At 49.4% G+C, this 20,655-nt stretch overlaps 6 protein-coding genes across 6 annotated transcripts; 4 read left to right on the top strand and 2 right to left on the bottom strand.

The window, feature by feature from the left end:
- The first annotated feature begins 204 nt into the window (after nucleotides 1–204).
- TrAFT101_002658 (uncharacterized protein) lies at nucleotides 205–942 on the top strand. The gene has a single exon (XM_024907603.2). The coding sequence runs from the start codon at nucleotides 415–417 to the stop codon at nucleotides 769–771; it is 357 nt and encodes a 118-aa protein (XP_024763778.2). The 5' UTR covers nucleotides 205–414; the 3' UTR covers nucleotides 772–942.
- Nucleotides 943–987: 45 nt separating this feature from the next.
- Nucleotides 988–3,313, bottom strand: TrAFT101_002657 (uncharacterized protein). Its single transcript, XM_024907602.2, has one exon. The coding sequence runs from the start codon at nucleotides 2,874–2,876 to the stop codon at nucleotides 1,332–1,334; it is 1,545 nt and encodes a 514-aa protein (XP_024763777.1). The 5' UTR covers nucleotides 2,877–3,313; the 3' UTR covers nucleotides 988–1,331.
- Nucleotides 3,314–4,315: 1,002 nt separating this feature from the next.
- Nucleotides 4,316–7,702, top strand: TrAFT101_002656 (uncharacterized protein). Its single transcript, XM_066126665.1, has one exon. The coding sequence runs from the start codon at nucleotides 4,476–4,478 to the stop codon at nucleotides 7,410–7,412; it is 2,937 nt and encodes a 978-aa protein (XP_065982769.1). The 5' UTR covers nucleotides 4,316–4,475; the 3' UTR covers nucleotides 7,413–7,702.
- A 1,575-nt stretch (nucleotides 7,703–9,277) lies between these two features.
- On the top strand, nucleotides 9,278–12,119 carry TrAFT101_002655 (uncharacterized protein). Its single transcript, XM_024899321.2, has 2 exons — nucleotides 9,278–10,806; nucleotides 10,907–12,119. The coding sequence occupies exons 1-2, from the start codon at nucleotides 9,613–9,615 to the stop codon at nucleotides 12,008–12,010; spliced, it is 2,298 nt and encodes a 765-aa protein (XP_024763776.2). The 5' UTR covers nucleotides 9,278–9,612; the 3' UTR covers nucleotides 12,011–12,119.
- A 2,354-nt stretch (nucleotides 12,120–14,473) lies between these two features.
- TrAFT101_002654 (uncharacterized protein) lies at nucleotides 14,474–14,773 on the bottom strand (the record flags this gene model as incomplete). The annotated part of the gene is made up of 1 exon (XM_066126664.1): nucleotides 14,474–14,773. One exon carries the CDS (start codon nucleotides 14,771–14,773, stop codon nucleotides 14,474–14,476), a length of 300 nt encoding a protein of 99 aa, XP_065982768.1.
- Nucleotides 14,774–19,446: 4,673 nt separating this feature from the next.
- Nucleotides 19,447–19,857, top strand: TrAFT101_002653 (uncharacterized protein; the record flags this gene model as incomplete). The annotated part of the gene is made up of 3 exons (XM_024909500.1): nucleotides 19,447–19,504; nucleotides 19,564–19,623; nucleotides 19,682–19,857. The coding sequence occupies 3 exons, from the start codon at nucleotides 19,447–19,449 to the stop codon at nucleotides 19,855–19,857; spliced, it is 294 nt and encodes a 97-aa protein (XP_024763774.1).
- Between the last annotated feature and the right edge of the window lie 798 nt (nucleotides 19,858–20,655).

Here is a 20,655-nt window from a genome sequence, read left to right as displayed (position 1 = left end):
TAGACTCGATCCATATTGTAGCATGGGGTCGAAGAAACAAAGGTGCAAAAGGATGCTACATCATATCACTTAGACCTAGTACCTACCTAGTCTTAATGGCGTTCTCTCTTCCTAAGTAGGCTGTAATAAATGACGTCGTTAGTGTTCCATTGGGGGCGCTTTGCTATGCTGCTAGCCTGTCTTTTTTTATTTTCTTCTTATTCCCGCTATTGCTGTTGCATGAAATATTTCATGCAAGAAGTTGAGATCGGCATCTTTCGTTTAATTGGTATTGGCCGCTTTGAGGGCCTGTCTAGTCATGTTCTGAGCTACCAGGGGGGTTCCAGTGAAGGAGAAACAAAACCATGATATACCCAAGGCTATACCTAGAAGAGAAGAGGAGGGAGGAAACCTGCGAGAAGAAACCTGGTCTAGATGGGCCTCGGTATTGACGCCACAGTTGAGCTATGGGTGGTCTGCATGATAAACAATTACGGCATTGCGGCTCTATTCTTGGACCTAATGCAAGCCAGAAATAGCTCTTCTTTTCCGCTGCTATGGACTAGCATTCCTAGGTATGTTATCCTGTTTATTGTAGGCTCCAAGGAAAAGAAAAGAGTAGAAAAGGGAGACAAAAATGAAACCACGGGGGATGGGTCAAAAACCGGGGGGGAGAGAAGAAATCAAAGGTATTGGTTAGGGATGAAAGAAACACATAACGGTCTGTTGGTTCAGTTGCTTGATTCAAGACCGGGTGAGGTTTTCGTAGTAGCGAGCCGAATAGCACGATAGTATACAACCTCAACTATCAAGTTACCTGATAGATCCATATGTTAAACACGCAACTGCAATCATATTCTCTATATCTCCTTACTACATCTTGCATCCCTGTGGCCATTTTGGCAAAACTCAACCGCATAGGATAGCCTATAAACCACACGGTGTATATATATCACTCTTAAAAGACTCATTTATTTAGAAATACAAAATACTCAATTAGAGATACTAGATTGTATATGCCTATAGAGCTTATGAAATACTTCCTCAAAAAAATTTCATCAGTCATAAAAAGAAATAGTATGCGGGTATGATTTTTCCTTCCTCGTCAATCTTATTGCTCCTAGCCCCAAATCATTGGTATATAAATATGAAAGAATAAAAAAAAAATGTCTGAATGGGGGGACATTGTTCTGATGAAGGAGAGAAGAGAAGAGAAATCACGGCGACATGATCAAAAAGGGCTACCCTCCCTGGGGCTGCCCACGCAAAATTATCTAACAACAGAAGCTTGAAAAAAAAAAATAAGATGCATGAAAAGATTACCAGATCTTGTGAGGGTTTCCTCCACCTATTTACCATATTTCCTCAGAACTCTTGACCATCTCCAAGGTGGGTGTCTTGGGGACCATCCTCTTCATGCGCTTGCGATCCTCCTTGGTAACCAGGCCCGGGGTGATTGGGACTATTGGGGTATATGGTTGGTACGGAGAGTACGGCACGGCGCTCGCAGTGAATGGGGTCCTGCCAGTGGGTGATAGAGGGCCGGTTCTCTCAAAGACAGTCTGCTTGGTGGTCTGATTGGTAACAAAAGGCGAGCCTAGCTGCTCCTCATAAGCGCGAAGGGGGAGAGTGCCGCCGGTTCGGACCGCAGAGGGAGGGTTGGGGCGAGAGAAGGAGGCTCCAGGTCGTGGTGAAGAAGGAAGCGAAGGAAATGTGCTTCCCGGCTTAGGGGATGATGGAAGACCGACTAGAGGAACCTGCGAGTGATCCGATGTGGCTGACTCGGGGTCTCTCTCGGTATATGGCAAGGTGTTCCTCGAGCCACGATCAAGAGACGCTCCAATGCGCTCATCGATGGTTTGGATGCTCTGGGGTGACATATCCGGAGTAATTGGGGCACCCGAAGCCCTAGTATTGATGGCGCCGAATGGCACCTGGTCCGTCGGGACAGGTGGAGGAGGAGGAGGAGCATAGTGTCGTGGCGGAATAGCGCTCATCTCTCGAGATTCATGCTGAGGGAAAGTCCCCGACATGGGTGTCATGATGGGGGACGAAATGTTCATGCCCTTGGCTGCCTTCTTCTTGGGAGAGAGGAGAGAGGAGAAGAGAGCTGAAGTCTTTGACTGGGACTTCTCCTCCTTGGCGGCCGTCAGGTTGAGGCTGGTGGGCTTGGACTTGCTCTTCTTTGACAAGAGACCCTTGGACTTATCAGGTGTTGTTGAGTCTCGTTGGGGGTTTGGAGATACAACTGGAGCTTCGAGAATGATCCCCTTCTGTTTTGCTTCCTCATGCTCCATGACATATTTGTACATTTCCTCAAGCTGTTGTTGCGCCATGGCTCTATCTGCTGCGACGACTGACTGGTCTACAAGCGGCGAGACTCCAAGAGTTGATGGAATTGCAGATGAAGAGGGCGATGGTATGACGTATGACGATGACCCGTTCTTGTAGTCAAAGACCCGGGCACTGTAGGGACCAGAGTGGTAGTACTCTGATTTGGGAATTACCAAGGGAGGAACAGTATGGCCCTCTGCTTGTTGATTTGTGAATTCAAACTGTTGTTGGAACTCGGCAACTGGAAAGTTTGGCTGAAAAACGTAGCTGGGTATATCGCTTCCCCGAAGATGCTCTCTGCGTCTTTTTGATAGCGCAAGGAGGATGATGGCGACCAGCACCAACGAAACACCGTATGCCGCAACGATACCACCAATCTGTGCGGGAAGATATCTAGTATCCCGCAGAACCCGAGCAGACAGCGGTGGACCGTCTCTACTATCTCTCTTTGTGAATGGAGTTGAAGATCCAAAAGTTGGCGATGAATGAGCGACAGACCAAAGAAGCACAGAAGACAAGGCGGCGACGAGTGACGATGATGAAGGAAGAATCCCCAGGAGCATGATGCAGACCGACCTCGTTCTTATGAAGGCGATCACTGCGTTATGGGACCTCCTGGCTCTGAAATGCGAAACATGACCCGAGAGAGATGTGACATGAATGAGGAGAAATATGCGGCATCTGGAGCGTATATAGGACCGTCACGGCGGCTGGCGATGCTGGGAGGCGCTCTGTCGTGGGGCCGAGCGAGGGTTCGCAGGAGATGCCCGGCTTGCGCGACGCTGACTGGCTGGGCGGTGCATGCGATGCATGAAGGGCGGTTACATGGCGCCCCACGAACGGCCGTGGCCCAGGAGCAGCACAAAGATGCATCTCGCGCCCGTGGTTGGATGGATGTTGGTGGTTTAAGCGCCGACCTCTGCTGTGACAGGCGCCGGTGTGCCCTGATTGGCTCGCTGGCAATCTCGATGCAGGCACTAAAGCTCGCCACCTGCAGGCCCCGCCAGGCCTAGCCGACAGGGGGGCCAGGCACTGGGGAACACCATCAGTGGGATTGCTGCCGCCAAAGGATAAGAGAAAAGATGCGATGACTGCACCTGGACGACTCAAATTCTGAGCCCCGGGCTGCGATCTTGGTTGCAGGCGTTGTTCCGTGTTCCTGGGGCTTCCTCTTAATTATAAGCCCCTTCTCTCTTTAAACTTCTGAAACTCCCTTTATCTTATTTCTATATATATGTATGTTCCCGCACGTCCATCCCGGCTTTGCTGGCGGAGAACCGACGCTAGATGATACTGCTAATATGTAAGCGCCGGCGCTGAGACAGGACCTATCCTTGCCTAAGCAGTGATACCCGAGTTCATTCGTCCAAATATCTCCCAATAAGAGCAGCGTGATAGAAGTGCCGTAGTGAATGATGACCCTCCAGCCACATTACTAGCGGTGATCGGCGCCCTGTGCCCAAAAAACAGCCTGTGTGTCTCGTCACATCTTCAGGCACAGGCACACCGCCAGAGCAGATACGGCTAATGACCTGGTGATGAGCTGAATTCCATCGCTGGAGATTCATGCTTGTATTGGACTCAGCAAGTTCAACAATCTGCAGATAGCTTCACCCTAACAAGAGAAGGAATCACGCCATCTTGAACCGTTGGATTTGTGATATTGGCAACTAGTCTATGTGATGTGAACTTGTGTATTCCTCATCACTCGTCACCCATCACACATGGGCGGCTCTCACTTATGCCACTCACTTCCAAAGGGCAGGAAAGGTGGTAGATGACGTTTGCTCATATCTCGTGTAATCTTTCACATCACAAAATGAGATGCGACACATGTAAGCTGATAAGCAGTTATTCGGGCTGAGAGGTTATGCTTCGTGCCCGCCGGCTTACTAAGATAATTGTCACGTGAGTTCGCGATGCGCCTTGTTGGCTGTCCACTCTATCGACGCGTTGGATGGCGCCGTCAGATAAGTGGTGAATCGATAAGATGAGATGAAATCATAGGATCAGCTCATGTCAATATTCTATGCATCGCTTAATGGCGAAATTCCAAGTGCTGTGGTTAGCTTAGAGTGCAAACTGTACTACAACTCAGATGCTCAATCTCTGTTCCTAGCCAGGTATCAACACCACGGGCGGCTCTCGCATCAAGTTGCGCCATGTCAACGGCCACGGTCGAAAACCCAATCTTACAGTCGCTGAATGCTGCCCAGCGCCGTGCTGTCACCTCAAATGCATCAACTGTCGCCATTCTAGCGGGCCCGGGGAGTGGCAAGACGCATACTCTAACCTCACGCGTCGTGTGGCTGGTTCAACAAACAGGCTACCAGCCATCAGACATCATCGTGGCAACATTCACGGTCAAGGCTGCCCGTGAAATGAAAGAGCGAATTGGAAAAGTCCTTGGCCCGGAGAGGGAGAAGAAAATTGTGCTCGGCACCTTTCACTCCATTGCCCGGCGCTATCTCAGTGCCTATGGCAAGCATATAGGTCTCGATTCCAAGTTTGGGATTGCAGACGATGGCGATTCAAGGGCAATAATTCAGCGGATATGTAAACGCCATGACTTCAACATCGACCCAGGATTCGCAAGGTCGTGGATCAGCAAGAAGAAAGCCAAAGGTCATGTGGCCAACCCGCCTTCGAATAAAAAGCAACCTGAGAATCCATCGTTGAATGACTGCTACAGGGAGTATCAAGAGCACTTGGAACGATCAAATTTACTCGACTATGACGACCTGCTAGTGCGCTGCGTGGAGTTGTTAAAGGTGTATCCGGCCTGTGTCTCAAACATCCAGGCGGTTCTCATCGACGAATACCAAGACACAAATGGTATTCAGTATGATTTGATGAAATTATTTGCCCAGGCTCGTCAGCGAATAACAATTGTTGGTGATCCTGACCAAAGTATTTACGGGTGGCGATCAGCTGAGATCCGGAACCTGTACCGACTGCTGCGGGACTTTCCCCAAACGGATGAGATATCGCTCGAGGAAAATTACCGGTCAACTCGGTCAATTCTCGACGTCTCTTTAACTGTTATTCAGCAAGATAAGAAACGGTACCAGAAAGTCCTTCTGCCAATTCATACAAAAGGCGCGAGACCTGTTCTACGAAAGTTAAAGAGCTCTGCCGCGGAGGGAGACTGGATTGTCTCTGAGATTAAAAGAGCTGTCACGATGTTTGGAGAGATGCTCAAGTATGAAGATGTGGCTATTCTGCTAAGATCTGCATCTCTTTCAAGGCATATTGAATCAGCATTAGGCAAGGCAGGACTTGCCTATCGGATGATTGGCGGTCACAAGTTTTACGAGCGAAAGGAGATCAAGGTTCTGCTAGATTATCTACGTGTCGTATATCAACCAGATAACAATGACTCTGTTGCACGAGTCATTAACGTGCCCCGTCGAGGAATCGGAGACACGACAATCAAGCGTCTCATAGAGGAGGCCGAGCAGCAAAAAATGAGCCTCTGGTCGCTGCTGAGAAAGCATTGTCAGGGCAGCCGTAAGGCGACGACAAAGATACTGCCCAAGATGGAGCAGAAACTCAACGGCGAATTAATAAGGACGATATTAACTCTCCAACACCACTCCCAGCAAATCACAGAGAATAGCCAGCAAACGCTAATTAATCTTATTGAGAAGCTACTATCACAGCTCGATTTCAAGCAATACCTCGAGTCAGAGTATCCAGAAGATCACGAGCAGAGATGGCAAAACGTTCAAGAGTTTCTCAGCTTGGCTAACGACTTTGTGCGGGACTCGGCAAACGCAGATGAGGAGCTGCTGCCCGAAATTGAGAATGTTCATCAGGCTAAAGACGACAGCATCTTGGGTCGGTTCTTGGCAAACATAGCGCTGGCGTCCGACGCACAGAAAAACGATGAAGGGGCGGAGACAAAATCGGTGATAACCATATCAACCATCCATGCTGCTAAAGGGCTCGAGTGGCCTATAGTGTTTATACCAGCTGTCTATGCCGGCTCAATTCCTCACTCAAGGGCGGAGGACTTGGATGAAGAAAGGCGATTACTTTATGTAGCTATGACCAGAGCGCAGGTCCTTCTCTATCTCAGCTGCCCTCTATACGGATCTCAAGGTATGGGCAGCAAGGTAGAGTTGTCACCTTTTGTTTCGCCTTTTGCATCGTCGGCTTTTGCCAAGCAAGGAACATCGTTTAACAGACCAGTCCTGGAGGGAGCCGCCAAAGTCCTTGGAAGAGATCTCCCCAGCGAGAAGGCAATCTTTGACAAGATTCCGCCCATGTTCTCTCTGGAGGACAATCTATTCCCAATAGACCCCATCGACACCAGAGACCCAGAAGGCCTTGGTGATTCAGAAGGTTATCGCTCCAAGGGGCCCAAACGACAGCGTATAAACAATCAAGGCTATGGTAGCGACGAAGAAATTGCAGAAGAACGGCCGTGGAAGAAAGAATATAGTACGACTATGGAACAAGCGTCTGGCTTTACCATGGCGTCCTTACCCGGATTTGTATCAGCTGGAACGCATCAAAACGCACTCTCTGCGGCTGCTGCTGCTGAAGAAGAAAAGGCAGCAGCCTCCAAAAAGGCCATGAAGATGGGCACCACAAGACGAAAAGCAGATCAATCAAGCTTGCTCGGATTCGTAACAACATCCTCAAAGAAGCCAGTGACTCCAATAGGTGGGTTTAATGGTCCAGACATGTCCATGGCTCGATATCAGCTTGCTGCATCCCGATCTGCAGCCCGGCTGGCAGCCGAGGCAAAAGCTCCTGAGCTCCCGAAGCTTCCCGCTGTCGATCCATCATTCTCAAAACACAAACTCCTGAGCGGCAATGCTCTTAATCGTCCCAGCGCAATAAAGCAAGAAGCTGAAGACGGCAGTTCTAAGAAGCGGTACCACTGTTTCTCTAGCTCCCCACCAAGGCCAGCTGACGATACCGCTCTTGTACCTGATCGCCCAGCCACAAGTTTCCACAGGACGACTTTCGTTTCCGCCACGGCGAGAGGTGGCGTAAGACGTCCAGTTAGCTTAGGTCCTCCGCCGGGGATAGATAGGGTTCGCAGGCCGTTTAAGCCATTGACGATAACGCGCCCAGCGAAGCAATGACAACAATAACGGGGGTTGACAATGGAGGATATTTAGATTTATGTAAAGAAATCTTTTGTTCAGCGGCTTTGGGCTGTTGACAGGGAATGATGATGAAAAGTGAGAGAGAGGATCTACTACTGTGGATGCTCGGAAGCTAACGGCAGCCTTACGAATAAGCATAACGACTTTGATAGAGTTAGAGTAATGGGGCGCAAACATGGGGCAGCTCGGTATTTGTATCGACGTTTGATAGAAGCCAGACTAACTTGATGAAAATAAAACATTAGAATAAAAAAACATCATTATTCCCTGAAATCACTCAACTTGTCATTCAAGAACACAGCAATACTATGATTTATAACGGGGACAACTGGATGCGTCCCATCGCTGCTTCATCGGCCACCCACTTCTTGCTAGAACAAACAGAAGCTAGCGTCCGAACTCTTGCGCATCGCTGGAAGACTATCGCTACAAAATCGCCAATACGTCGTATATAGAATTATGCCATTCTAACCTATAGATGTATACGTCACATACAAACACACATCTTAGATATTAAGAACTAAAAGAAAGGAAACGAGGCCCCTAGAGGTTATAGGGTAAGGAGCACCTCTAGATGTTCATAGGACAAGAGGCCGTCGTGGCACTGGGAATACCTAGTAATAACCTTGAAGAAAACGCATGAATTATACATTTATTAATCTGGAAAGCCCAGTTGGGTATCATCGCAGGTTAGGCATTTGCACAAGCCAAATGACAAGGGATTTTGTTGTTTTCGAGTCCACGACCGAGGCTCATGCCAGGCGATCGGACATGATGCTGTTCAAGGAGATGATGTACAGAACAACCCGGCCTTGGCACCACGCTGAGTTAGTGTATCCCACCAATTCGTCGGCGGGTGGGTGGTGACGATGCTTCATCTCAAGCTTATGGCCGGTTGACCGGGACTAGCAATAACCTGAGCGTGTCCTGCGTACCTGCTTCCAGAGATTTCCCGTCTGACACACGGTGCCCATAATGACGTGTAGATCTGCCATTATACGCTGTAGATCCCAATATGCTCGATGGCCCATGGTGTAGCAAGAGAGTAGGGCAAAGCAGCTTCAGCAGATAGGACCTATGGTTGACGGACTCCGCATATCTCGGCAGACGCACCTGGCATTTGCCCTATGGAGCCGGGATGGCGGGTGACCCATTGCACTTGATTTAGCGCTCCCCGCACTTCTCAGCTCCACAACCAACAGCGAACGAAGCTTGATATAGAAGAAGCAAAAACAATGGAGGGGCAGCAAAACGGCCTCTGAGATCTGCGATCAGGGCAGTCTCCCTCCTTCACGCTGCGCGATGTGACGACAGTCGGCTACGCATGGCCCGTGATCCACCGCTCAAGGCACCGGCCGGCGCAACTGGATGCCCCGGTTTCGCGTGGATTCTTCTGCATCTTCTCAACAACTGAGGTTGCTCTACTGCCTATACCTAAATCTATACGAGGTGTGAGTGTGAGTCGTGCCGCGCGGAACGGGGTCGCATGAATGACGAAGGCAATTAATACGACCTTGATGTACCGCTCAGAATGGCCCCTCTCCACACTCACTTGGGACGAGTGCAAGCAAGTAGGACAAGCAGATCAGGAGGACCACAACTCGGCTTCACAAACCAAATATTGAGTCTTTGAATATGGAGATGAAGGGTATAAATATATATATATTATGATATGAAAATATTAGATAGGCGCAAGAGGTAGAGATAGAGGTAAAGGGAGAGGGTGAATATGGAATGTTTACTCCAGACATAGGGTTTCACCTACTACTACTACTATGTACAATGGCCAGCATCAAAGCTACTACCTAGTACCTATTGTCGCAGCAAATTCATGCTCAAGCTCCACACAAGCATCGAATTAAAACCATCTCCGCCATCTAGCTTGTGCAAAAACAGCATTCTTCAGCAGCAACGTCTGAACCATCGCTCCAGCTAATCCGCCAAGGGCAATAACCGAGGGCTGCATCAGGACTAGTGGCGCGAAACTCAAAAGATGGAGGGCAGCCGGGCGTGCCGCCCCTTCCCAGGACGCCATCACCATGTCCCAAAGGGCAGGAGCATAACGATGCTGCTTCCCTTGTCGAGTTGTCCGGCGCAGCTGTTGTTGCTGGCGGGCAAGATTGGGCATTGACAGATTAAACCAGCGTCCAGGATATAGACAACTTATAAATACGTCATGGCAGACCCGTCGGCCGGGCTGGAGAAGCTGGCCCCTCTCGGCATCATTGCTGAAGAAGCCAAGCCGCCAGCTCGATCTCCATCGCTCAGCATGGCGTCGCTCACCATCGGCAGGGCCCGATCAGCCCTCTCGATCCTGAGCGTCTTCACCCTCCTATCTGTGGTGCTTTTCAGCGCCATCGGCTCAGCCAAGCTGCACAAGTTCCAGAAGTTCGCCAATGCGGATCGCCAGCAGTACCTCATCGGCGTTGGCAAGGCCGACATCACCGGCCCGGTGGTCGAGATCAACTTTGCCGGATATGCCAACCTTGCCCAGACGGGATCTGGCCTGCGCCAGCGGCTGTACAGCCGTGCCTTCATCATTGCTGACGTGAACAACCCCAATGATCGCTTCGTCTACTTGGTCCTCGACACACAGTCCGGAGACACTGCCATGAGGAATGGGCTCTTAGATGGTCTAAAAGCTCTGGGCAGCGAATACAGCGTCTATGGCCAGAACAACATTGCGTTGACGGGAACCCACAGCCACTCTGGCCCTGGTGCCTGGTTCAACTATCTGCTGCCGCAAATCACATCTCTTGGTTGGGACAAGCAGAGTTACCAAGCCATTGTTAACGGTGCCGTCCTTGCCGTCCAGCGTGCTCATCAGAACCTCCAGAAAGGCTACCTTGATGTTGGTACAACTGACATCTCCGATGGCGCCATCAACCGCTCACTCTGGGCCTACCTTCAAAATCCAGATGAGGAGCGTGCGCAGTACAACGCAGAAACCGATATTACCATGACTCTTCTCCGCTTCCAGCGTGCTTCAGATGGAAAGAATATTGGTGTTCTGTCATGGTTCCCCGTCCACGGCACTTCTCTCCTTGGAAATAACACACATGCTGCTGGAGACAACAAGGGCGTTGCTGCGTGGCTCCTAGAGAGTGCCATGGCCGATGACCCCAACGCTGCCGAAGGCTTCGTGGCTGGATTTAGCCAGGCAAACGTTGGCGACACCACACCCAATGTTCTTGGTGCGTGGTGTGATGACGGGTCTGGCCAGCAGTGCAGTCTTGAAAACAGCACCTGCGCAGATGGCAAGTCGCAGAGCTGCCATGGCCGAGGACCTGACTTCCAAGCTTTGGATCTAGGCGTCAAGAGCTGCTATGAGATGGGACGTAGACAATTTGCTGGAGCCCAGAGTATCTATGTAAGTGAAATATTAACTATTCTGAACTTCTCTTCTCTAATTACCTTTCCTTGCCTGTAATTTTCACTGTTAGGGTGGCTTCAACTTACACCAATTATAGGATAGTATAGATTCATCGGGTACTCCTGTTGTTGGATCATCGGTCAAATCTTTCCATTTCTTCCAGGATATGCGATACTTTAACTTTACTTTGCCAGATGGCACCAAGGCTCAGACCTGCCCTGCTGCTCTCGGATATTCTTTTGCCGCCGGAACCTCTGACTGGCCTGGTGCCTTCGATTTCACTCAGGGAGAGTCTGGTAATCCGGATAACCCTCTGTGGGGAGTTGTGGGTGGTTTGCTAAAGGCACCTGGTCCTCAGCAAGTTGCATGCCAGCAGCCTAAGCCTATTCTTTTGGACGTTGGCGAGGTAAGCACACCGTACGCCTGGACCCCCAACATTGTGGATGTTCAGATGCTTCGAGTGGGCCAGCTTGTCATCATTATCAGCCCCAGCGAAGCTACCACCATGTCTGGTCGCCGCTGGAAGGCCGCAGTTGCGAAAGAGGCGGCCACGTTCCTTGATGAGAGTCCTATCGTCGTCCTTGGCGGCCCAGCCAACAGTTATGCTCACTATTGTGCCACTCCTGAAGAGTACGACGTTCAACGGTATGAGGGAGCCTCCACCCTTTACGGCAGAAATGAACTCAACGCCTACATCAACCTTACCGTCAGCAACATGCACTACCTCTTGCCTAACTCGACCGCTACTCCCTCTCAGGGTACCCTTCCGCCAGACAACCGCAATAACATGATCTCATTTATTACGGGTGTCGTGCAGGATAGCGCACCGTCGGGCAAGAACTTTGGCAGCGTCCTGGTGCAGCCAAATCCCACTTACAGCATCGGCGATATTGTCAATGTCACCTTCCAGGCCGCTAACCCCCGTAACAATCTCCGTCAAGAAGCAACTTTCGCAGCAATTGAGCAGCAAGGCAGCGACGGGTCGTGGACGCAAGTTCGTGATGACTCGGACTGGTTCCTCGTTTACACATGGCGAAGAACCAACTTCATTCTGGGACAGAGCGAAGTGGACATTAGCTGGGAGACATATGGCAACGCGAAGCCAGGGACATATCGTGTCAAATATTACGGTGATTCGAAGCCCCTGATCGGTAGTATATCGTCATTTACAGGAACGAGCAATAGTTTTAAGCTTTCCTGATAGCATAGCTGTGTTTAGATAACAATGCATTAGCCTATTGCCAAGTACTTGTACTGATTTTTATTCCCTGTGAAGTTTTAAATCAAATAAGCAAGAAGCGATAGGCCCCTCATACCTCACAATCATCGCCCCGCACCTTAGAGAGCAGTCTTATGTCTCTGGAGAAGACAAGAAAAGTGATACAGAGCCACTCTGCATCTTGATTGGCTTAATTCTCAACCTAGACTAGTGAATATACACCGTTCCTTTGTCGAGGCCACATTCGACGAAAGGTAGGAAAGTTTCAGCCGGGTAGGGGGGTTACTGCGTAACGTTGTACAAAAGAAAAAGAAAAAAAAACGAGTATGTACTCGTATGCTTGTTTACATGATGCCATGACGGGAGGGTAATAAACATCTGGAGGGACAAGGGCTTAGAATGTCTGAACCAGATATTTGGGACAGGAAAATTTTCCAAGTTTGCCAAATATGAAGGGGCGGGATCTGTTTATTCTGTAATGCAGTACAAGCGGCATTTGGCCTGGAAAGCTTGAATAGTAGCTTCCCGTCTGGCTGTTCCTCCCGCCTTCTTCTCATTTCTGTTCGAAACGTAAAGATGCTTATTCACTATCGTCTTTCAAGGGCCCTTGGCTTCGAATTACAAGAGTAGTACCTAGTTACTAGGGGTCATCCTGTCAAGCCATATTTTCTCTCTCTTTCTTTTAGCACCCCTGACTCTACCAGATCATTGGACGTTAGAAAAAGCGGCTTGGAGGCCATATCACGCCGCATAGATGACACACATTGTGTGATGAAACGGGAGGAAAGAAGCCAGTAAGCTACGGTAGAGAGAGAAGGACAGAGAGGGAGAGAGAGAACTACTGTAGCTTACCTACCTACCTAACCTAGTAAGTTCACGTCAATAGGTCAAGAGTACTATATGTATTATTCGCAAAAAGGAGGGGTGAGAGCGTACGAGACGGCAATTTCAACAAGGCGGCTTCGGGAAGACACATGCTCCCGTCGGATTGTTGATGGAGCTCATTGGAGCCCAGCCTGTCCTATTAGATCAAAAAGCGACCACCATACTGCACAGTGGAGAGTCTCTATCTGAATGCATTACTCATGTCAAACATCGCAGAAGTTGAAGGCTATTACTTGCCATAGTTTGCGATAATGGCGTTACATAAGTCCCTTTCCGCTGCTACTTCGTTTGTGGAACCATTTATTGTTGTGGTTAAACATAGTGCGATGTCTGTGTCTGTTCCCTTCTCCTCCCCTCTGGATATGGCTCCGCGGTCTAATGGATTTCTCGTCCATAAATTAAAATTTGCAATTAAGATGGAGTCGAATGTATACAAGTAAAGGGAGAGAATATTCTTGCTTGTATCTACATCCAAAGCGTCATCAAATGGACTGTAGTTAAATAAGAATCTCTTCCAGAAATCTACTGATTAGTGGACTTGATTCAATGGGCGAGAGCTTTCATAAGCAATGAACTTTTTGCAGGCTGAAAGTTCAGTCGCCCATTTCAAGGATAATTAAGAGGCGACCTGTGAAGGTCGTCAGCAGCCAATGGGTTTGAGCAGATAGCGTTGTGACATCGCTTCTCTGCATGTCTCGGCTTGCTACTTGCTGAGTGCAGTTTGTATTCACTCATGACATTTTGCCTTCACAGCCCCCCAAATTTCATCACCGACTCTTTGAACGAGGAGAAACCATAGCGTATCGCTTAATGTAAATGGGACCAATACTCTATCCAAACCACCCTTTTATTCTCTATCATTCTCCGCCTACGAGGAATCCTAAGCAATAGCAAAAAGGTAGCTTTAGCATTCGGCCCACATGAGAGTACCGCTGGCCATCGACGTCGGAAGTAAGAGCCCAAAGCCTATGCTATTGCGAAGTACGCAACGTGCTTAGCAGGGGCGCTGCCTCGTCAAACTGGTTACTGTAAGGAGACAGAAGCCACAAACTAGGCTAGACAGTCAATGTTGAATGATGAAGATGGAAAACCATGGCATAACGAGATTATATGGCCCCTTTGTACGGAGTAACATCTTTGTTACCAACATGATGGAGCCTGGCTTAAATAAGAAACGGAAAAAAAAAAAAAAAAAAAAAAAAAAAAAAAAAAAAAGCAAAAAGAACCGAAAAAAAGGGGGAAAAAGGAGCCCATGTAGTCCCGAGTATTGTTAGTGTGCAATTTGGCGCCCAACGTACGCCCAAATAAGTACTCAAACCCAAAGATACGTGGATGCCAGGAGAGCGTTGTATCAAGCCTCACAAAGAGAGCGCCTGTGGGGGCCTTTGTAGAACGACATGGAAAACAAGAGAATGGGACATGAGAGAGATTAGAAGCGCATGAACAAGGAAGCAGCTGGGAAAAGGGTCGCCGCAGGCGGCCAGCTGCCATCTGTGTGCTGGGTACCAACCAACCTTGTACCACATGCTAGTAGCAGGTAATCCTCCCTCGGATGAGACTTCAAGGCCAATCGTGACCTGTAAAATGTCTTGCGTCGGGCGGCGCGATGATATAACGAGGATCGACCAATTTCGGGAGAAAATGCGGAGTTAAAAGTCTGGATCTATGAAAGTGGCTCGAATTACGGTGATGGGGCGAGCGAGTCTTTTCGTCAAGGATACCAAGGACACATTCTTCTGTAGCTGTATCGAATATACGTGGTGCGATGTTGAGATTGACTTTCCTTTCGAAGGGTCGGCCGAAGCTGAGAATCACGATTTGCCGTAATTCCGAATTTGATCCATCCCTGATTGCTTGCATCGACAAGCACCGCCGGATCTACATCTGCTTTGCACGACTTTATTGTTAGCGCCAAGCAAGCGAACCTCAGCAGTAGCACGCACGTACTGCATAGTATTTCCATCATTACGAGACAAGCGCAAATGGCCAGACTCTGGGTAATGTCTCAATCTCCTTTTTTCTTCTCCGCTTCAGTCTGGAAGAGGATACCGAATGCATGTGCTCCTTGCGCAGTCCCAGCGGGCTCTTTCCATGCTACTGAGAGAGCTGCAAGGTAGCTGTATATTGAGCATGCACTGCACAGCCGAGACGGCAAACTCATGTCGTGTCGTGTCGTGCCATGTTGCCGTGTGTCGTGTCAGTTCTTTGGCGCACAGGCAGAGGGACGTTGTAGACTATGCCTGCCTATTCACGCACCGATGTGCAAGACATGCTAAAGCGTCGCACAGCATATATGAAGTTTTGTGCCTGGGGATGACGCCAGCCATCATATAGCTCCCTGTCCGTTGTTAGGCGTGCACACTATACTCGTCCACACGTACCTCTCTCTATCCCGGGCTACCTTCATGACATACTTGATGCGTGTCCTTAGAGTATGAATACCCGGTCGCTTTGAACTAATGAAGAGAAACATTTGGAAGAGAAGGGGGATAACGGACCCGCTCTGGTGCCCAACTCACACCCCTTCTCGACCTTTTGCCAGCTTTCAGATGCGTGTGCTCGTTGTCATCGCGAGGATGCCCCGCCGCTATCCCATGCTCATTTGAGCTTTTATCCCCCTCTTGGGCAGCTTTAGTATCCGATCCGGCTATACAAGTCCTGCTGTGTACGCACATGTTCCAAGGAAAGGGTTAGAAGCAATGCGTTGGCAATTTTTTTTCTCCCTGATCCTCGACCGGTGAAGGGCCAGAACTCGTGATGTTGCAATAATATGTAGGGCAGCATCCAGCGACTTCAGCCTTAACACGCCGCTAATGCAGCCGGCATACGCTCCACAGACTTGCGCCACAAAACTGCGGTGCCAGCTACAGCTGATACGGGGCACTTGGAAAAGATTTGACTTTTCAAAAGTAAGAAAGAGAGACTTTCAAACATGAAGAGGTCAGAAGATGGAAGGCGAAATTTGCTAATATAGAGTCCTGTTTAACAAAATCTCATCAGCAGCAGCATCCCAACCTAGTCGGAGGACTATTAGTACCTTACCATTGGGCATTCTTACACCTTTGTTTTTGGTATCTGCCACTGCATGCTTATGATACTACCTGATAGTAGTACAAAGTAAGCGGATATTTAATTGCATTCGTAAAGCTAGCCTACCAGGCCATTATCGTATAAGCCTAGTTGTCAGCTGGGTCTCCCTCGCCGCCCTCGTTGGTTCTTTGCCCAACATGCCCACACAGGAAGCATGATACGCACATGTGCATGTATGCACATATTCATATAAGCAGCCATAGATCACAGTCCGCCTTACCATGAATCTTAATATACCAGGGGGACACCCTACTGGTCGACTGTTTGTGAAATGCTATCAGCCCATCCAAGTACGCTTTTACAAACAGGCGACCGAAGTTATAGACAGCCTCCATGCCAGAGGCGCGTTAGTACATGCATGCATGCACCCATCGTAGCTTGAGAGGTGGCTCCTTTCAGGTAGTCTCGCAGGTAGAACACCAATGCAGTTTCCATCTCTTCTCTGCTTCCCCCAAATGTACGTAGTATCAGGTAGTACTACTTCTGCTATTTCGTACCCACCCAAACCCTGCTGCTAAGACGGGAGGGGGCATGTAATGTGTTTGCCAGCAACTGGCAAACTGGCGGCAAGGTGTTGAGACAACTCATCGGCAGCTCTTAATATAGTGTCGGGGACTGGCATCCGGCGGACACGCCGGCATCATCAACGTCCGAAACAGTTGAAAACTGGTATGACTCTGTATTCTGACTTAGCTGACGACGTGGACGGAACCTGCTCCGCACATGCATTAGCACCATGCTCTGGAGTAAAGTTAATAGGTAGCAAACGTCTATAAGAGCCGCGTCACACGGTCTGTTGACCGGGGAATCAATGGTTCATTACCGCACAGCCAAATTGAGAGCGCAGCACAGCGGTGGCTGGTTGCGCAACAAGACAGAGAAAACCTGGCTTTGGCGGCCGCATGCGCCCAAGTATCTTCGCCCAACCGCTAGTGTCGCAGAGCCACAAACCAGGCATTCGGCCGCTCTCTCTGAGGCACCATAGCCAATATACATGTAGTCTGTAGGAAGAGGGAAGCGATAGCCTGCAATCGTGAGGCCGTGAGAGGAGGAGCAGCGTCTTCATCCGTCAGCTGTCGACGTGGACGGGCCAATTGCATCAGCTGGGTAAGGGTATTGTCAATGAGCCAGTGCCCCTGCACTCTTCGGCAGACGTATCAAGGTACAGCAATACACAGCTCCCAAGAGTGAGGTAATGGGGCTGGTCATGTCTTCCTCTGGTTGGCCTCTGCTGAGCGGCTATCCTGCACTGAAGCCGACGAGCAACTGATCACCCTTTGTGATGCCCATTGTGGCCCAAAAAATACTTTTTTTGGCCCTCAACGCATGCATGCAGTATGTGTGGGTATGCTTTTGAGGTGTGGGCGTTTATACATAGTAGCAGGTGTGCATGGCGGCATGGCGGCGGTATATTCGTGTGTGAAGCTGGAAAATGCCATTCTTTCCCTCAGCCTGCCTTTCTCTTCTCTGTATGCTCTGTCTCAATGATCATCAACTCCTGAGGCATCTGTTTCAGTCTTGACGTGCTTGCCTGACATCCGCAACTGAGGTCGTGGCGGAAGGCACGTCCGCAGCTGCGGCAAGGGCGAACAACGAGAGGTGCACAGACCTTAAATCTGGTCCGGCGTGGGGCTCACCGGCAGTAGTCCCGCCCGCGTTTGCTCGGTGGCTTGTGGCAACTACAGTTGGTGCTAGCGAGTTGAGATACGGGGTAAAAGAGCAGGAGACATGTATGGGGTACCGCTAGCAGCAGCGATAGTACTGGTACTTTGAACTCGATACACTACAACAAGCCCCGTCGCAGGTACTGCTTCTACGCCAATTCTACCTGTACCTCTCTCCAGGGGCAGGGGCAAGGGCTCAGGATAGCAGCCCAGGCGCTTGCTATTAGAGGCATGGCGGCTGAGATCCGGCCTATAGCCGCTAACTACAGGCAGTAAAGACGCACTACCTATCATTATTTGCACCCCAGTCGTGATATCGCTCGGCAGTGCTGTGACGCTTTTTTTCTTCCCTTTCCACCCATCAAGTCGTGTGACTCCGTCGCGGCCTCGGTATCGATATGCTCATTCTGAGAATATGAGTTCAAGATGCCTTTGCACCAGCCACGGTCTGGCGCCTGCGAGGAAGCAGTCTAGGAGGCAGACTTTAGATGGCACCTCGGCCAGCGCAGCGCAATGGTGCCTGTCCTCCAGGCAATCTATCCACACACACGCACCGACAATACACGCCCCACCCTCCGGGATTGTTGACCAAATCACTTCCAAGTTCTCCCATCTATTGGTATGCTTGTAGGACAAGTTGTTTGCGCTAATGCTTCGTCCAAAGAGGTAAAATCAGACCCGTCCATGGGAAAGAAAGCAGGCAATCAACATCCACCGCCAGCCCTGGTCAAATTGCCCCAGCCCCGTCACACCCTCTAGAGGCTGCTACATTTTGACCCATCCGTTCCATCGCCATACTAGTCTTGATTTCTTTCTTTTTTCAGGCAAAGAGAAGAATCCCCTGGCCTGGAGCCGCATGCGAGGAAAGAAGAGAACGAGATAATTCCTCGCCTTCCTTCATTACTCCCCCCCTTTACACTGATCCATCGCCAATCCTTTCTCAGCTCCAAGAATAGCAGCTGCTACATGTGGACGGATATAGGTATAGGGATACACCACCTTGTACGCCTTGCGATCCATTGTTGGATATTCGTGCTCCCTTGTTGCCTCTACCTCCATTTCGGATGTCTGCTGGGCCCTCTTGCATGCAGTCTACCGCTCCGCGTTAAACACGCACGCCAACACTGAAGCTGCAAGCATTGACAGCTCAATCACCACGTTTCTGCCACCAAGACTTTCTTGGTTGTTTTTTTTCTCCGGTTCGGCTGCATCTAATTCCTACTCAGACCCCAGTAGCGCTCTCTGAGTGCCACATCACACACGGCTTCTCAGTCTACTGGGGCCCCATCCCCCCCTTGTCCGTCGACTAGTGATTCTTCTCGTTTGCCTACATACATCCTCCACCGAGCTCAAGACCAACCCCCGTCAGGTCGAGCCCACCGCGATATAAGACATCAGGTCATCGCCGTCTGAACCGCAGACTCCAACTCTCTTTTTCTCTAATCAGTCATCCCCAGACGAATGCTTCAGCTGTCTTGGTCAACACAAAAAAGTGCTCAGATTCCCCCCACACGCCGCCTTTCCTGCTTGGGATACGAATACTACTGCTCCCTTGAGAGCCTCCATCCCTCGTTCCAGCTTCCTACCCACCGCTCTGTCTAGGGCACTACGGCATACTGCCTATAAATCCGGCACTCTCACCTCTCACCTCTCATTTCTATCAGAGCCAGCTCGACTTTTGACATCGGTATATACGCAATTCTCGACCATCTTTCTTCATTTCACTTTGACCACGAATTTCTACGTCCTAATTATCACCAATAATACCGTACTACCATAATGTCTACTTCTTCATCTTCTTCCTATAGCGGCTCAACCTGGCAAGAACGCCTTGAGGGTATGGCACTGTCACACTAATTACTAATTTGCGTCGTTTACTCAACTAATATTATATAGAAGCTTGCCGTGACGCGCAGATCATGCCACCTACTTTTCAGATTGTATCTGATCGTCGAGGTACGGACACAATGATGGGCCTGATTCCTTGTTTTCATACGCTAATATAATTTTCCAGGCGGCCGAACAGCTTGGTCAAGCCAGGTTACAATCCTGGGTCAGACCCTTGCCGCACGATACTGGTACGATGGAAAGAATCTCAATAACGCCAAAGAAGACGCTGCCGAGTGTGCTTTGAATTGGTTGAGCACTTCGAGCAACGCCTCCCACGTACGAAATTGGAGCACTTGGTGAACCATCACCGCCACCGCTACTTCTACTGCTCCCCAGTACTATTTATTACCCTTCTTTTCGCAGCTATCCACTGCTAGCGACATCGAGCAGCGACACTCGTCAGTTGTTTTACTATACTGGTTATTTATACTCTCTCTATTCTCTCTCTCTCTCTCTCTCCTTTTTAAATTTTCATTTGTACGGTTTATTACGTTTGGAGTTGGAGTACCGAGAACAAATGCTTTCCATGTTGAGGAAGCAAAAAAAAGAGGATAACAGTAGGGGCGGCGCAATTTGCAATTATGCCAGGTTCTGGGAAATTCTCTTTTCATTACACAGAGAGTTTTGCCTCAGGTATTTGCTCTGGGACCTCGATATCCTTGTTGGCCGTTAGGCCCCGATCAACAGCATTGCACATGGGAATTACGAAAGCAGTGGCGCATGGTTACAATATATGTGTCTCGCTGCGTCCGCGTCATGATTGCGGAGATGGAGTTTGTTGTACTGGGATAACTATTTTGTTTATTTGTTTTGTCTTGTCTTTTTGTGGCTTGATTGATTTTCATTCGGTGGGAGGGTTATTTATTTCACAGTTTGACATTGAGATCAGGAGCCAGACGCACGAAGTAGGACCATGACGAGTTAAAGACCGATGGAAGATTGGACAGGCGCATAGCCCAATAACACGTGTTGAAGCTGATAGGTACTAATAGTTGCTGCATAGTCATTTTTTTAGAAAGAAAATATCTGATGTGAAATTGATAGCGTAGAGAGGCATGTGAATGGATTTATGACTGGCAGGTCTGGCACAGATGTGCT

The sequence above is a fragment of the Trichoderma asperellum genome, chromosome 2 (genome assembly GCF_020647865.1).
Source record: "Trichoderma asperellum chromosome 2, complete sequence".
NCBI lineage: Eukaryota > Fungi > Ascomycota > Sordariomycetes > Hypocreales > Hypocreaceae > Trichoderma > Trichoderma asperellum.
This window is presented reverse-complemented; position numbering and strand designations above follow the sequence as displayed.